General features: G+C 42.3%; 2 protein-coding genes across 4 annotated transcripts in view; one reads left to right on the plus strand and one right to left on the minus strand.

Moving 5' to 3' along the window:
• The window catches only part of G3BP2 (G3BP stress granule assembly factor 2), an 83,931-nt gene extending 68,301 nt beyond the window's left edge, over window positions 1–15,630 (minus strand). For both annotated transcript variants that reach the window (XM_064367999.1, XM_064367981.1), the window contains exon 1: window positions 15,468–15,630. The gene's annotated coding sequence lies outside the window, so the exon portion shown is untranslated. The remainder of the gene's footprint in view (window positions 1–15,467) is intronic.
• A 224-nt stretch (window positions 15,631–15,854) lies between these two features.
• Window positions 15,855–18,096, plus strand: part of USO1 (USO1 vesicle transport factor) — a 79,053-nt gene continuing 76,811 nt past the window's right edge. For both annotated transcript variants that reach the window (XM_012446932.3, XM_012446934.3), the window contains exon 1: window positions 15,855–16,075. In XM_012446932.3, the coding sequence (XP_012302355.2) occupies window positions 16,010–16,075 (66 nt within the window). In that variant the 5' untranslated portion in view covers window positions 15,855–16,009. The remainder of the gene's footprint in view (window positions 16,076–18,096) is intronic.

The raw sequence follows: 18,096 nt of genomic DNA on the forward strand, positions 1-18,096 counted from the left end.
TCTATTCCAAGGGCTGCTAACTCGTTCCCTTCAACTCCATCAACTCACCCTGGACCCTCACTTGGGTAAGAACAAACCAGCTCTGATGGCCCTTGGCTTCAATTTATTAAAAAAAAAAAAAAAAGGGTATAAGCTAAAGTCAGCTACTTCCATTTAATGAAAAAAATATATTTTTTTAACATATTACCACATACTAGATAATGTGCTAGGTACTAAGCTATGACCGAATGTTAATGATACCTTATATAAATGACAAAGTGTGGGGTGTGTTTGGACTGCTTTATTTTTATTTATTTTTATTTTTTCTAGAGACAGAGTCTCACTATGTTGCCAATGCTGGTCTTGAATTCCTTGGCTCAAGCAATCCTCCTGCCTTGACCTCCCAAAGTGCTGGGATTACAGATGTGAGTGACCACACCCAGCCCGTACTGCTTCTCGAATTTTTGGATGACAACATGAGAAACCAAGAGGACTGTCTCTCCTTGTCTCTATGTGCTCTGACAAGACTGCAGCTTTGTCACAGGCCAGAAACAACTGGGAAACACTTCCTCTGTAAGCGGGCCTCTGTAACCTATTGGTTAATTTTCCACATCTCATAAATTATGTACTTTCCCAAAGTGAGCTAACTTAGCTGGGAAGCAAGCACAGTTGACCTTTTAACAACAGGTGTTTGAACTGCATGGGTCCACTCACACCTGGATTTTCTTTTTCCTCTGCCATTCCTGAGACAGCAAGACCAGTCCCTCCTCTTCCCACTCTGCAGCCTACTCAAAGTGAAGATGATGAGGATGAACACCTTTATGATGATCCACTTCCACTTAATGAATAGCAAATATATTTTCTCTAGCTTATGATTTTCTTTCATTTCTTTTTTTTTTTAGAGATGGAGTTTCACCGCCGGGTGCGGTGGCTCATGCCTGTAATCCCAGCACTTTGGGAGGCCGAGGCGGGTGGATCACGAGGTCAAGAGATCGAGACCATCCTGGTCAACATGGTGAAACCCCGTCTCTATTAAAAATACAAAAAATTAGCTGGGCACGGTGGCACGTGCCTGTAATCCCAGCTACTCAGGAGGCTGAGGCAGGAGAATTGCTTGAACCCAGGAGGCGGAGGTTGCGGTGTGCCGAGATCGCGGCATTGCACTCCAGCCTGGGTAACAAGAGCGAAACTCTGTCTCAAAAAAAAAAAGAAAAAAGAAAAAAAACAAAAACAAAAACACAGGTAATAATGGGGCAACATTTATTAAGCATAGCTCCTGACTGGACCAGGATGGCCACCTGACCCAAACCAAACCAATCAGATCCCCAGAGTCTGACTGAATCAATTATGGGGGGCTGCACGGTGTGGTCATGTTGAGTTTGGACAGGGGTCTGGTCAGCAACAAGCCAAAGCCATGTGCATACTTAACATACATGGCAGCAGAGAGGCTGTGAGGTAACAGAGAAACCCGGTCTCAGGAAAAAAAAAAAAAAAAGCAAGGTGCCAGGCGCGGTGGCTCAATCCCAGCACTTTGGGAGGCTGAGGTGGGCGGATCACTTGAGGTCAGGAGTTCGAGACCAGACTGGCCAAAGTGGTGAAACCCTGCTTCTACTAAAAATACAAAAATTAGCAGGGCGTGGTGGCGCACACTTATAATCCCAGTTATTCAGGAGGCTGAGGCAGGAGAATCGCTTGAATCTGAGAGGCAGAAGTTGCAGTGAGCCAAGATCACACCATCGCACTCCAGCCTGTACAATGAGCAAAAGTCTGTCTCAAAATAAATAAATAAATAAAATAGGAAAAGAAGAATTAAAGGGAAGGAGAAAGAGATGGTACCAAAGAGGATGGAATGACATTCAGGCTTAGGCAACAGTCTGCAGCATGGAGCCCCTGTGTTTCTCCTTCCAAGCAAACTAATAGTTTGGTTGGGGTTCCAGATGACATTTCTCTTCCACAACTGTTTCTATTTAATTTGTTCCCTAAGTCTGTTGTTATGTGTGATTATAAAAAAGAAAAGCTGGAAATTATGGAACAATTGAAAGAAAAAATCATCACACAAGACCCTTCCATCAAAATACAACTACTCTTAGATTTTGAATGTCCTCAACACAAAAAAATAACTGTTTGAGGTGATGGATACAATAATTACCCTAATTTGATCATTACATATTATATACATGTATTGAAATATCATACTATATCCCATAAATATGTACAATTGTGTCAATTTTAAAAAGCTATAAACTTTCTTAAATTGACACATAATTGTACATATATATATGTAGTTTTATATATATACAAAACTCTTAGTTCACATTTTACTACATTTCCTTCTAAGCTTTTTCCTGTTTAAATATTTTAAACTTCACTGGGATCATTCAGTAATTTCATATCTTGATTTATTACTTTTTTACCATCATTTTAAATTTCTGTCATATACTAACATTATTTTGAGGTACATGATCTCATGATGCTCAATGTAAAATTCTCAGTTAAATGAAATGAGATTTTACTGCCAACTGGTATTAAATTTTCATGTTTTTTTCACATTGATTCTGTGACAAGGGAATGTTGAAATTCCAATTCTTACAACTGACAAGAGAGGAAAGATTTTTACAGTTCCCTCTCTCTTTCTGTTAACTATTTTTTAAACTGCAAAGAATCAATAATAAATAAATACATGACTGTGTTTATTTATAAAGCTGAACAAATGCCATCATTCTCTGAGTATTTTCCACTCCTGGGTCTCTCCAGATTATGACCCCTGGGAGAATAAATGAACAGCCATTACCCTAAAAGTGAAGAATTGTCTTGGACTATAAGGGAGGTGAAAAAATCCAAATACAAAGAAATTTGAATCAGGCTTTTTACTTAATATACACATAATGTTGTCTTCATCTAGTATACAGGACCATTCCACAAAGAGTTTCGTAGATTCATACAGTATAGAGGTAGTCTTATTATATAGCTGAAGGGAGTAACAAAAGATTTAAGAGAACACAGAATTTCTAAAACTAGTAAAAGGAAACTATAGTATAATGACTAGAGTTGCAGACCAGTTCTGCCACTTACTAGCTAACCAAAAGTGATCAAAAAAGCAAAACAAAGCCTGGTGCAGTGACTCACGCCTGTAATCCCAGCACTTTTCAAGACCAAGGTGGGTGGATCACGAGGTCAGGGGTTCAAGACCAGCCTAGCCAAGATGGTGAAACCCCGTCTCTACTAAAAATACAAAAATTAGCCAGGCATGGTGGTGGGCACCTGTAATCCCAGCTACTCGGGAGGCTGAGGCAAAGAACTGCTTGAACCTGGGAAGCGTAGGTTGCAGTGAGCTGAGATCGCACCACTGCAGTCCAGCCTGGGCGACAGAGCGAGTCTCGAGCCTCCATCTCAAAAATAAACAAACAAAACTCTGTTCCTACAGGTTAGGGATGGGTATTTTTAAGTATCAACCATAATTCAATTTAATCCTTATACCAATGCTATTAGTTTGGCAAGTTGCTTACCTAGGTTTTATCCTCCCTTCTGTTGAAAGAATATGTCCATATCAAAACAAAACAATAAAATAATTCATTTCCCAGGCACTCTGGCAGCTAAGAATGGACATAGTTCTTAACAAAATAGGTAGAAGTCGAAAGATGGAATTTCCCGGAAAGCTTTTCATAAAGGAGGCAGACTGGCAACCACCAGTGATTCAAGCAAGAATATGAATGGATACTAAAATTGGAGGGTGAAAGTTTGATGAGAAACAGGACATTTATACAGTATTAAACCATGTTCCCAAATGATACTTACTAATTACAAAGGCAAAAAATAGTAACTGTACAATGGAGAAGACTGGTAGACAGTACTTTAAACTATTAATCAAAAGTGGTATCACTGGCAGGGAGTGGTGGCTCCTGCCTGTAATCCCAGCACTTTGGGAGGCCAAAGTGGAGGATTATTTGAGGCCAGGAGTTCAAGACCAGCTTGGGCAACTCAGCGAGACTCTCTACAAAAATAAAATAAAATAAATTAGTCAGGCATGGTGACAAATGTCTGCAGTCCCAGCAACTCAAGAGGCTGAAGCAGGAGGATCCCTTGAGCCCAGGAATTTGAAGTTACAGTGAGCTATGAATGGGCCACTGTACTCTATCCTAGGTAACACAGTAAGACCCTGTCTCAAAAAACAAAAAACAAAAATGTGATATCACTAATAATGGGAAAAATAGATGTCATGTACCTTCTGAGAAGATGTACTATGAGAAGGACAGCACTTCTGTGATATTCTAATTGTGAGGTAAGATCAGACAAACCTAAATTGAGGGGCATTCTACAAAATAACTGACCAATACTGTATTCTTCAAAACATCAAGACAATGAAAGAGAAAGATAGAGTAACTATTCCAGATTAAAAACAACCAGAGACATGACATATAAATAGAACATATAATTCTAAATTAGATCCTAGACCAGAAGAAAAAAAATTTTTCCCCAAAAAGGAAATTACTGGGACTACTGCCAAAATTTGAATAAGGCCTGTAGATTAATTAGATAATAGCCATGTATCAGTGTTCATTTCCTGGTTTTGATTATTAAGATCATTAAGAAAATATTTTTGTTTTTAGAAATTAGATACTGAAGTATTTAGGTGGTCAAGTGGCATCATGCCTACAAATTCCTCTCAAAAATTCAGGGGGAAAATCTATACATTTAAAGAAAAGAAATGAGGCTGGGTGTGGTGGCTCACACCTGTAATCCCAGCACTTTGGGAGGCCGAGGCGGGTAGATCACCTGAGGTCAGGAGTTCGAGACTGGCCTGGCCAACACGGTGAAACTCTGTCTCTACTAAAAATACAAAAATTAGCTGGGTGTGGTGGCACATGCCTGTAATCCCAGCTACTCAGGAGGCTGAGGCAGGAAAATCACTTGAACCCGGGAGGTGGAGGTTGTGGTGAGCTGAGATCGTGTCATTGCACTACCGCCTGGGAAACAAGAGTGAAATCCCATCTCAGAAAAAAAAAGAAAGAAAAGAAATTATAAAGCAGATGGAGTAAAAAGGATCACTTTTTGCAATCTTTCTGCAATTCTGAAATTAGCTCAATATTAGCTCAATATTGAAAATGGGAAAGGCACACTCACTTACAGATACTTTTTCCCCTTCACTTTCGTCCTTTTTCCTGCCTAGAATAAGGAATGTGATGCTGGAGATAGAAGAGCCAGCCTGTAACCTCAGGTCAAGGATGTCTGCACAGAAAAACTCCAGCTTGCATCCAAGCTGGCATTCTACAGCCTCTGTGTTAGTCCTTCACTGCCTGCCTCCTGGTTTAAGACACTCTTTAGTTTGGTTTTCTATTGCAGCACGTGGTAATCACAATTGATACAACAAAGTTAAATAATTTGCCCAAGGTTACACCAGTCCAAAAGTGGTAAGGCTTATCTAGGTTTCCAAAGAAAACATGCTTTTCTGGTCTATATCATGCTGAAGTCTAGGTTTCTCTCTCTGTGAAACAGGAATAAGAATTTCTAGCAGTCCAGAATGAAAAACACACAGAAGAGTGCCTATGGCAGGGCCTGGCACAGAGGACAGAGGCTCAAATGTTTGCCGAATCAATAATTCAAGAAACCAAGCACATCTGTTTTCAGTATTCTGGTATTCTGAGCTATTTTAAGTACTGGAAAAAAAAATGTTTTTATGTGGGTGTAATACTCTAGCTGCTGCAGATATTAGTCAGCAATTTCATTCAGTTTCTTGGATCTCTCTTACACTCGATCCTCTTCCTCTTCTTTGCCTACTGTCTCCTTCACAGAAATCCTTCTACCCTCTTTGTCCATCAGCTCCTGTAACTCATCTCCCCACCAAAGGGGCAGAGTATGGATCCCACGTGAAAAGCTCTCTGAACAAAGTGGCTCTTCAGCTGGGGCAGGCAAGTGTTGGACCACAAGAAGGACCATCCTTCCTGGGTTGCCAGAAAAAAATCGAAACTGCTGCACCAGGAAAGCCTAGCTTCTGGCCAGAGCTAAGCAACTATCCAGAGGCCTAGGCTCTAAAACTTCATGAAACAGAGTTAAAGGTGCAGGAAGGCACTCAATGCTAATCATCCCATCAGATTTGCCCCAGGGCTTTTCTGAAGTTGATAGCTATTACTGATATCTTAACATGAAATGTGTTAAATACCCTTTCATTGATTTGTTTTAAATGGGACAAATTATGAACTTTTAAAAAACAAAGATCTGGTATTATACCATAAATACCAAAATACCAGTACAGTCATTTTTCTCTGACCCAGATACTAGAACCAGACCTACATAGCAGCACCCTCACAGGAAGGAAACTGGCTGCGGCAATAACCTATACAGACCTTGGATTCTGAGCTATTTAGGAGTCACTACTCACATAATTGGTAAAGAGGGAGCACAGTTAGGACTAGGGTCTGGGTCACTTTGGGTCACACAGACTTTGTGGCCCTGTCCTGAAAAGGCCATGTGTGTGGGTATTAGAGGTGGGGAGAGGGCAGTGGGAAGAGCAAGCTGGAGTTCTTTTTTTTTCCTCCCAAGACACAGTCTTGCTCTGTCACTCAGGCTGCAGTGCAGTGGTGCAATCTCAGCTCATTGTAATCTCCGCCTGCCAGGTTCAAGAGATTCTCGTGCCTCAGCCTTCCAAGTAGCTGGGATTACAGTCACGTGCTGTGATGCCCAGCTGGCTAATTTTTTGTATTTTTAGTAGAGATGGGGTTTCACCATGTTGGCCAGGCTAGTCTCAAACTCTTGAGCTCAGGTAATCCACCCGCCTCAGCCTCCCAAAGTGTTGGGATTACAGGCATGAGCCACTGTGCCCAGCCCTCTTCTAGTTCTTTATATCACCCACTAGTATGGTGTTTGTGAGATCTTGTAAGGAAACATCAGGGAACAGAGGCCAAAGAGAAGACTTCTCGCTTTTGCCTCTTCATACTTAGAATCTTATCATCTTCCATCCCTCTGCCCATGGACTCCTAAGATGCTGTCAGAGAATTATGTCCATACCCAACTCCCTCTCCTTTTCCCAAACCACCTGCCTCAGCCAGTTCTGGACCTTCCACATAACATCTGCAAATTACTGAGCCCATCCTGATGATCTGCCTAGTGTATCTGCCAATCACAGGCCATTGGCATCTTACAGTCAACTTCATTAAAGAACTTGAATTACGGTTGGGTGTCATGATTTATGCCTGTAATCCCAGCACTTTGGGAGACTGAGGCGGGTGGGTCTTCAGGAGTTTTAGACCAGCTTGGGCAACTGGTGAAACCCCATCTCTACAATAAAATAAAATAAAAATTAGCTGAGTGTGGTGGTGCATGCCTGTAGTCCCAGCTACTCAGGAGGCTGAGATGGGAGGATCACTTGAGACTGGGAGAAAGGGGTTGCAGAGAGGGGAGAATGGGGTTGCAGAGATGGGATCTTGGAAGTGTGGGCTCGCTTTGGAAAGTTTTGGTGTAGCTCAGCTACCATCTGCTGGCCTGAAGGCCCGGTCTACCTTGAAATACTGTACTCTGATCTCAAGAAGCAACTCTGTCACTCCTTCCCACCACAAATACTTGCTTGGGGCATAGCCTCAGGCAAATGAGAGAGATCAGCTTTGACTGCTCTAAAATCATAGCTTGCCTGGAAGGTGGCAATGACTCCATTATAAGTCATCTTAAGTTTCCATGGAATCTTGGCATTAGCCAAAGTGAACTTCAAAGGCTTTGGTCTAGCTGTGGAATGGGACAGTAAAAACTGCAACCCTACCCTGGTTATTCAAGACATGCCTGTTCAGCTGGCTTGAGGTATCCGGGGACAGACAATGGTGTTAGGAGGTAACAGTTAGATTTTCCATAAGAAACAGGGCTAGGGCCTGGATCCGATAAACTTGTCCCTCAATAAACAGTTTTATAAAAAGTCCTTTGGAAATGAAAATGGGATTTCCTAATTTAGGTGTTTCATAAGTAATTCTGGTTATTGCATTTTCTTTCTTTCTTTTTCAGAGACGGAGTCTTGCTCTGTCACCCAAGCTGGAGTGCAATGGTGCAATCTCTGATCACCGCAACCTCTGCCTCCTGGGTTCAAGCGATTCTCCCGCCTCAGCCTCCCAAGTAGCTGGGATTACAGGCAAGCACCACCACACCTGGCTAATGTTTTGTATTTTTAGTAGAGACAGGGTTTCACCATGTTTGCCAGGCTGGTCTTGAACTCCTGACCTTGTGATCCGCCCACCTCAGTTTCCCAAAGTGCTGGGTGCTGGCCACTGTGCCCAGCTATATTTTCTTTTCTTTTTTTTTTTTTTTGAGAAGGAGTTTCGCTCTTGTTACCCAGGCTGGAGTGCAATGGCGCGATCTCGGCTCACCACAACCTCCGCCTCCTGGGTTCAGGCAATTCTCCTGCCTCAGCCTCCTGAGTAGCTGGGATTACAGGCACGCACCACCATGCCCAGCTAATTTTTTGTATTAGTAGAGACGGGGTTTCACCATGTTGACTGGGATGGTCTCGATCTCTTGACCTCGTGATCCACCCACCTTGGCCTCCCAAAGTGCTGGGATTACAGGCTTGAGCCACCGCGTCCAGCCTTATATTTTCTTAAAAATGGAAACACACCTGGATTACACTTACCTTAAAAAAAAAAAAAAAAAAGTATAGATTTGCTTGCTGATTTAAGTACAACGCAATGTCAAATGACTTTTATTAAATGATGTAACATGATCTTTTGAATCTTTGCAGAGGCAGAACTGATGCTGGCATATACTAGTGATAATGCTGGAAAAATACTTTTTTTAAAAACTGGCAAGCAGCTTAAGTACATTAGGGGATACAGGGAGTATGTATTGTTTTTCCTATCCTGATACACATTCTCCTGGTACAGTATTCCAGATTTCCTTTGAGAAATGTGAACATCCCTGTTCCCCAGCTCTTATGCCATATGCTTTGAGATGAGATGAAGACTTGTACTCCTTGCTTTAGAGGTGGGAATATGATTCAAGGCCAATCAGATCATCTCAAACCTTAGACTACAGGAATTGGCTCACCACATAGGCATGAGGCCCAATCAGGTTCAGTGAGTCACAAGGAGACTTTTGCTAGGACTCTTAGGAGAGAGGTTGGGAGTCTTCTTTGATGAACTTGGGCCTGGGAGACTAGGACTATAGGTCCTGGCAGCCATCTTGCCCCACTTTGAGCCAGAGAAAAAAAACAATAAGGAGAGCAGGGTCCAGAAATAGTGGAAACCCAGATCATGGGGAAATTGGCTTGATACCCCAGATTAAGTCTCATCTGAAGTAACAGACTTTTTAGTAACATGAGCCAGTAGGGTTGGAGTTGAAGACTTACAGGGTAATATCTTTAAATGTTCAGTTGTTAAGAAATTGATAACACCGAAGATGATCAAGGTCTCCACTCTAACCATTATTGAGTACTTACTATGTTTCAAGTACTAAGTACTATGAACGTTACAGATATTATCTAATAAAATCCCAAAAACAACGAAACACGGCAACAATTACCATTCCTTTCAAAATAAAAAAGCAGGAACTGTGGGCTCTACAGCATGGGAGACACCTCAACTATTCCAAGTCCTTGCCTTGGTCTCATTTCTTATCTCCTGAGAAAGTAGCTGTCCAACACTGTAGCCTCTGACTTTTTGTTCAAATGAAATAGTAAGTATAAACAAATGAAACCAATCAAATGGAGCAGGATGGGGACCCAGAACCGTCTTCTTTTTTTGTTTTTCTGAGAAATGGTCTCACTCTGTTGCCAGGGCTGGAGTGCAATGGCACAATCTTGACCCACTGCAACTTCAAGCGATTCTCATGCCTCAACCTCCTGCGCATAGCAGGGATGATAGTCATATGCCACCACGCCCAGCCACCAGAACCTTCTTTCCTGGACTCTCTTCTCCCAAGGACTTCTTAAGGCTTTTAAAAATATTTTGAAGCTTGGGGCAGTTGGTTCACACCTGCAATCCCAGCATTTTGGGAGGCTGTGGGGGAGAATAGCTTGAGGCCAGGAGTTCGACACCAACCTGGGCAATATAGCAAGACTTCATCTCTACAAACAAACAAAAAAAAAATTAGCCAGGCATGATGGTCTGCACCTGTAGTCCTAGCTACTCAGGAGGCTGAGACAGGAAGAGCTCTTGAGACCAGGAGTTCCAGGATGTGGCGAGCAATGATTGCACCACTGCACTCCAGCCTGGGTGACACAACGAGAGCCTGTCTTAAAAAAATTGAAAAGCACTGCCAAGTGTGGTGGCTCATGCCCATAATCCCAGCACTTTGGGAAGCCGAGGCAGGTGGATCACCTGAGGTCAGAAGTTCAAGACCAGCCTGACCAACACGAAGAAACCCCGTCTCTGCTAAAAATACAAAAAATTAGCTGGGTGTGGTGGTGCATGCCTGTAATCTCAGCTACTCAGGAGGCTGAGGCAGGAGAATCATTTGAACGTGGGAGGCGGAGGTTGCGGTGAGGCAAGATCACGCCACTGCACTCCAGCCTGGGCAACAAGAGCGAAATTCTGTCTAAAAAAAAAAAAAATTGAAAAATACTTTATGAAACACAGTAAGAAAGGACAAGGAAGCCCTCTATATATTGATATTGACCAATCTCCAAGACATATTAAATTGGAAAAAGCATGGTGTGCAACAGTGTATACGATGTGCTATGTTTATTTGTGTTACTAAAAAAATGAGGAGAATATAGACATATTTGTATATCTATAAGGAGTTAAATAATTATTAATATTGATTGCTTGGATGTCCAAGGAGTGGCAGGGAGACTTTTTACTATATGCCTTTTGTGCTTTTTATTTTAACCATATGAATGTATTACCTAAAAGAAAAGAAAACCACTGCATTAGTCTAGTGCATCTCAAAGCAAGATGGGTTGGCCATGGGGATACTAAGATGGTTCCTTCATGGGCTGAGATCTGATTGTAAAAATATAAGTCCTTTCTTTCACAAAGATTTATCTTTATATATGATAAAAAGTAATTACTAAACTAGTCATTAAAGGCTGCCAAAATAGTCATAAACTAAAACTAGCATGTTAATAGGATCTAAGAACCCTAATTCAGACTCTACTGAGGAAATCTGGGTGCTATGCAATGCTTAGCAACAATGCAGAATTTCTACTCCTATGCATACAAGCCAATATTAGGAACTTCCTCAGTTGGGGAATTCATCCATTAAAGAATTACCAAGTTCCTATTTGGTGCCAGATGCTGTGCTAAGCACTAGGGATAAAGCAATTTACAAAAGAACTAAAATCTTTGCCCTGATGAGGGTAGTCTTCTGGTGGGGGTAAACGGACAATAAACAAGAAAAAATATGTAAATTATATACTGTATTTCAATAAACCTACAATGCACGTTTTTCCCCCATTTTCTACCTGAAATTCAGATCTTTTGGCAAGTTTTTTTTTTTTTCTCCTTTACCTAGGGTACACTTAATAGCATAGTAGATCTCATGAAATATGGGAACATAGTATGTATGGGAGAATAATGTATCAGACTGATTAAGTGCTACAGAGGAAAATAAGCAGACCAGAGAAAAAAGGAGTATGAGGAGGCTGCAACTTAGACTATTCAGGAAATATCTATTAACATTTGAGCAAACTTAAAGACGGTGAAGAGTGACCCTTACCTCTATGTGGATGGAGTAGCAAGCATCCCAAATATAGGAAAGAACAATTGCAAAGGGCATAAGGAGGGAAGGTCTCAGAAACATCAAGGAAGCCAGGTGATGTGGCTGGAGTGGAGTGAATGAGATGGAATGTGGCACAGATGAGGTAAGGGCCAGATTACATATGGACTTGACAGGCCACCTTTCTACTTAGTGCATGATCATTGTCTTGTGTCTAGAAAGGTAGAATAAGGTACTACATAAGAGCGCAGGCTTTGGAGCCAGATTGCCAATTTATGCCCCAGCTCTGCCACTTCCTATCCTCTATGACATTGGTCAAGTTACCCTCTTGACCTGTTTTCCTATCTGCAAAATAGGGCTAATAACCTATACACCTCATAGGGTTGTTGTGAGAATTAAGCAAATTATTTTATATAAGAATTTTGAACAGAGCCTGGCAAATAAAGAGCACTATGTGTCTGATACGGTTATTGATTAGTCGTGGATTTTCAGTGCTGCTTCCTATAGATTGAAATCATCAATTTATTTTGCTACCTGTTGTTTGGTTAATGCATAATACCTAATTATATCAACAATGTTTGTGGATTTTTCCAGCAACTAGTCTTTTTTTTTTTTATTTTGAGACAGGGTCTCACTCCATCATCCCAGCTGGAGTGCAGTGGCACAATCATGGCTCACTGCAGCCTTTATCTCCCAGGCTCAAGTGATCCTCCCAAGTAAGTGGAACTACAGGCTGGGACTATAGGCATGTGCCACCATGCTCAGCTAATATTTTATTTTTTGTACAGATGGGGTTTTGCCACATTGCCCAGGCTGGTCTCAAACCCCTGAGCTTAAGTGATCCTCCCACCTTGGCTTCCCAAAATGCTGGGATTACAGGCATGAGCCACGTCTTTAAAAACCTATTTATGATACTGAAGGGGCTTATAACCCAGCAAAATAATAAATAAAAACCTATATATATTTCAAATACAAATTATCATTTCTATATATCCTCCTAAGCAAGCGTAGACAACATTCTACCTCACTATCACCGCAAGTAACAAACAATCTTATGCAATTAGATTTCATTGCTTTTGCTGAGTTTTCCACTAGAAAGTAAGAAACGATAGGAAAAAAAGAAAGCAATTTTAAAAATGGATTTCAAACCAATGAATCTTGTTCATTGATCTATTGTCAGGTTTGGCTTAGAAAAAGAAGAATCATTCTTTTTCTTTTTGATTATATGTATTTTAATGATTCATGGCACTCTTATCCTGAATGCTTAGATTTATGAAAGCCAGAAACGTAACCACGCAAGTCAGGGGGTCACAATTTGTTCATGTTTAATCTTCCTTTATTAAGTCAGGTAGTTCCTGAACATCTACCATGTTAAAAAAAATTATACTAGATGATTAAAGGATGCAAACAGGAATATAACACAGTCCCTGACTTTTCTCTACAAAATCAGTAGGAGTGGATTAATATGTAACTCTCTTCCTCTGAAATAAGGAGTCCATTTCATGGTTGTTCTGTAGTGACAATACCTTGGGGATCTCACCTTCATCACATCTGCACCCAACTGTCTATCCCTCCTGTTCAGGTCAAATGCAGGGAAACCCCATAGTAAGCTGTTACTACTATACTCACTAAAGTATAGTAACCAACTTTCCTCACTAAAGTGTAGTAATCTACTGTACCCACCAAAGTTTAAAACAAAACAGGGCCGGGCACAGTGCCTCACGTCTGTAATCCCAGCACTTTAGGAGGCCAAGGTGGGCGGATCACCTGACGTCGGGAGATTGAGACCAGCTTGACCAACGTGGAGAAACACTGTCTCTACTAAAAATACAAAAAAAATTAGCCGGGCATGGTGGTGCATGCCTATAATCTCAGCTACCCAGGAGACTGAGGCAGGAGAATTGCTTGAACCCAGGAGGCGGAGGCTGCAGTGAGCCAAGATCACACCATTGCACTCCAACTTGGGCAACAAAGGCAAAACTCCGTCTCAAAACAAAACAAAACAGGGCATTTGACAGGGCTGGTGCCTTTAAACAACTTTGCTAAAATGTCAAGGCACTCTTTTTAATTACTAAATAAGAGGAGGAACAGACATCTGTGGCCCACTCCATATATGAGCCTCACTCCTGATGATGGGGTAGAGTGAGGTTCAGGGATGGGTGAGGCTTAGGGGCTTGAATGAAGTTCTTTATATGCATTTCTTGGTAATAAAAATGCTGAGTATTTACTGATTACCTTTTTTAGACTGCAACAAAATGCTCCCATGGAAAATGACTACAGTAAAACGTCAAGTGCATATAGTTTTAAAGCAGAGGACAATGCACAGTATTTTTGGCAGTATGACCCCACCATTCTCTAAGTTGCACAGGCTTAAAATGTTGGCACTAGGAAACACATCACCTATGATGTGTTCCCTATAATTCCACTTTACAGATTAAATAAAGGGAACCTCCTCCTTAGTATAATTTTCATATATTCTTTCAATGATTTATTCATTTATCCATCAATATCACCTTTTATGAGACAGTGGTAAGCAAGAGAGATATAAAATGAATAAACATAGTCCTGCCCTTAACAGTTTGGTTTAACAAGTATTTATTGAATGTCCACCATATATAGTATTAATAACTGCAAAGTGCTAGCATATAGATATATACTAGGGAAAGCTTTCAAGAATGATGCCAACGTTGAGTCTTAAGGAATTAGCAAGAGTGTGCTTGATGAAGAGAAGGGAGGGGAAGGGCATATCCACGCCTGAGAAAAATGTCCAGAGTATGTGGGGGAGGCAGAAGCTGAAAAAGTAGTCAGAAGCCAGATCACAATAGGCCTGTATGACAAACTAAGGAGTTTGGACTTTATTTTAGAGAGAAAGGGGGAACAACTGAAGGATTTTAAGAAGACTGACATGAACAGATGTTTTGTTGTTACTAGTCTCACCCAAAGGTGGACTGGAGATTGGACTTTCTGAAGGAAGCCAGGGCTGAATGTGGACAAACTAGTTAGGAGGCTGTTGCTGTAATCTCAACGAGAAATGAGAATAACATAATCTATGTCATAGGCATGGAGGATGGAGAGCAGAGGACCTATCTGAGAAATATTCTATAAATAAAAATGATAGGAGGTGACTATTGATTGGACATGCGTGGGTGGAAAGCCAGAGTCTAAGATTCTTCCCAGCTTCCTCTGTTTAGGCACTTATTTGGACAGTGGTACTACTGAGCACGGCATGCACACAGTAGAAGCAGCGTATTGACTTTTTTTCTTTAAGGGAGGCAGGGGAAGATGACGAGTTCAATTTTAAAGGCTGAATCTGAGACCTGAGGGGAATCCAAGATGATAGGTGCATGAGTCAGTCACCTAACTAGACCCTGTGCTTTTTAGCCTCAAGAAATTTACAAGACTATTCCAGAAGCATGTGTACTGACAACCTCACTGCCAGAGGAACAGGCATATCAATTTGAGAAAATGACATTTTTTCATGTTAAAAAAAAAACAACACTAAAAACGCAGGGGTTAATAGTTAATAACAAAACATTATGTTACTCGCCAAACTGACACAGCAGAACAATGTATTTCTCTAGTAAGCTAAATGCAGAGTTCGGTGGGTTTCCTTCTGACGACACTTGAAAATTGAGGTGTACCTGGTGTTTAGATCCAGGAATTCCTTTCAGCAGGTTTGAAGAGCAAGAGCTGAGAAATGCGCCCTCCAGTGGCAGTGGAATGAGGGGCGTCTAGTACCCTTTTTACCACCAAACAAAGCCCTTTAAAGAAATGCAATTTACCGGGATAAGAAAGCCACAACGCTGGTACTACTGAACAGTCAAACCAAACGAACCCTCCCAGGGGCAGGAACCCCTTACCTGTCACGTCAGCCGAAGGAAAATTTCACTTTCGACTCAAAAAAAATAAGACCTCAGATTTGATAGCTTGCAGTAAGTCCCGCTTGACGACAATTAAACACCCTGCACGCAAGTTGAAACGCGTAACCAAATCCTCTCCACCCTGCAGGGCCGGGCTTCGACCACGTGGGTGGCTGCGGCCAGCAGGAACAATCCGCGAAGGGCGGGAGTAGAGGCGAATCCTGAGGAGGGAGGCAGGGCCTACGCAGTGGGCGGGGCTCTGGCGGAACCTAGCTACGAGGTTTTTCTCGCCTCCACTCCCCTTTTGCCTTCAACCTTCGAGCCGCCACGTAATGCCACGTCCCCGCGCATGCGCATCTTGGCCGCTGGTGGCGGCTGTTTCCGGGCTTAAGGAGCTGGAGCGGCCGCCGAGTTGGAGGCGGTGGTGGCTGCGGTAGGAGAGTGTAGAGTGCGGGATTGAGGGTCAGGCCCTGCGGAGGGCGGGGAAGTTGTCTTCGTTTCTTTCCCGGAAGAGCCGGTAAACCAGGTGGCTGAGCGGCAAGATGAATTTCCTCCGTGGGGTAATGGGGGGTCAGAGTGCCGGACCCCAGCACACAGAAGCCGAGACGGTGAGAGGAGCGGCGGGTCTGGGACTTGGGAAGGGGTCCGGGCAGGGACGAGGACGGAGCACTCGGAGACCCGAAGGTCACCTCCCGCGTCCCACCATGGAAGGGATATCCACAAGCCGCCTCCACCTTTGCCCTCCTTCCGCTCCTGAAATCCCAGAGTTACTCCCTCAAGCCCCCATCGCAGTCCCCATCGCTGCGGCTCGGCCGGACTGATGGCAGCCGCGCCCCACAAGCTGCGTAGGCCCCAAAGCTTGGGCTAGGAGAGTGGTCCGCGGGTGGTACCTCCCGGGAAGGGACGGATGGGGCAGTGCTGGCCCGAACTGCCTCCCACGCCCCTCGGAGCTGTGGGCCCCTCCTTCCTTCTCTTTCGCTTGTGTCTGCACTGGCCGAGAGGAGCCTCAAGTCCTGCTCCCTCCCTCGCAGTCTGAAACTGGGGCGTTGGAGAAGACTGCATGGTTTAAAACCCAGCTGTTGGTGACAGCATGTGGCTAAGAATAAAACGATATTCTGTGGGGCACAAATCCACCTGCTCCTGTCCCATCAGAACGCCTGGTGTCATTTGTTCCGATCCCGTTTTTCGAGCTGACCCAAATATATATCATTTGGCAAATGCTACCTTGGACGTAGTAGGGATATTTCCCGCTCAAACCGCTTTAGGGACACATTCACCGCTTTCTGCCTGAACTCGTAAGGACATTATTTGCAGCGTTTTTTTTTTTTTTTTAATGGTTAGCCGCTGAAAACGGTATTGAATAGTTGCTTAGATTCTAGGTTTAGAATATACTTATTTTGAATTTTGGTTATTGTTTAATGGAATCGAGGGTGTATGACTTTTTGAAGTAAACTTTTTATTTGAGAATCATTTTAGATCTACATAAAAGTGACCAAGTATAACATTTTAATGGCTAACTTTGGGTAGTATTTATGTACATAACTTTGTTCTTGGGATCCTGAGGAATAAATATAGTAGCTTTCATTTACCTTGTACTCGGTACTGTGTTGAGCTCTTTATATTCCACATTCTACTTTAATCGTTAACTGCCCTACAAGATAGGTGACAGTATTCTCACTTTGAAAGTCAAAAAATGAGGCTTAGAGAGGTGAAGTAACTTGACCCATGTCACACTGCTAGTAATAGAGCTAGGATTCAACCAAGAGGTACCTTGAAAGGCTAGACTTTATTGCTCATGCCTGTATTTCAATGCTTTTTGAGAACTTTATGTAATATTAAAATTAATTGCAGCTGGTCGCAGTGACACAGGCCTATAATCCTAGCTACTGGGGATGCTAAGCCAGGGAGGATCGCTTGAGCCCAGGAGTTTGAGACTAGCCTGGGCAACATGAAAAGACTCCATCTTAAAAAAAAAAAAAAAATTGCACAGATCTGGTTAGAATTGTTTAAAGCATAAGATGAAAGTTGGTAAATCAGTTTCCTTCATTTGAAAATCACTTTTCTGTCTCTCTGTCACATACACACAGGCACACATTTGTCTTCACTCATCCGTTCCCATTTGGCAACAAGGCAGCCTGAGCTATCCTACTAGAAGACCATGTTCTGTCTGAATTACCATAGTCATGCCATAATCACAGCCCACCACTTACTTTGTCTGATATTTGTGTTTGTGACACCAGGTTATGAAATATGGTTTATTACAGCTTGCTTTGTGAAGTTAGACCTTGGTTTGAATCCTGGCTTTCGACCCTGATTGGATTGGATATGTGAGAGATAACTAATACCCCTGTAAGTAAAATGAGGAAAATGCCTGCTCTTCAGGATATAATGATTAAGTGAAATAAATAGAAAGAGCATGGCACTTAGTAGATGTATAATGAGGGGTAATTTTTACTCTGTGTAGGTTGAACGAAGAATACCCTTTCCTGTTTTTGTTATTATTGCCCTTGTCACGGTGACTTCTGTAGAAAAGATGGAATAGAATTCACAGTATATAGGATTTTAACGCTAGACGGTCCCAGATAGAGCCTCTTCATTTTATAGGCACAGAGCACTAAAACAGCTTGCA

The sequence above is a fragment of the Aotus nancymaae genome, unplaced genomic scaffold (assembly GCF_030222135.1).
Source record: "Aotus nancymaae isolate 86718 unplaced genomic scaffold, 86718_ANA_hifiasm-v0.15.2.pri h1tg000006l, whole genome shotgun sequence".
Classification (NCBI taxonomy): Eukaryota; Metazoa; Chordata; class Mammalia; order Primates; family Aotidae; genus Aotus; species Aotus nancymaae.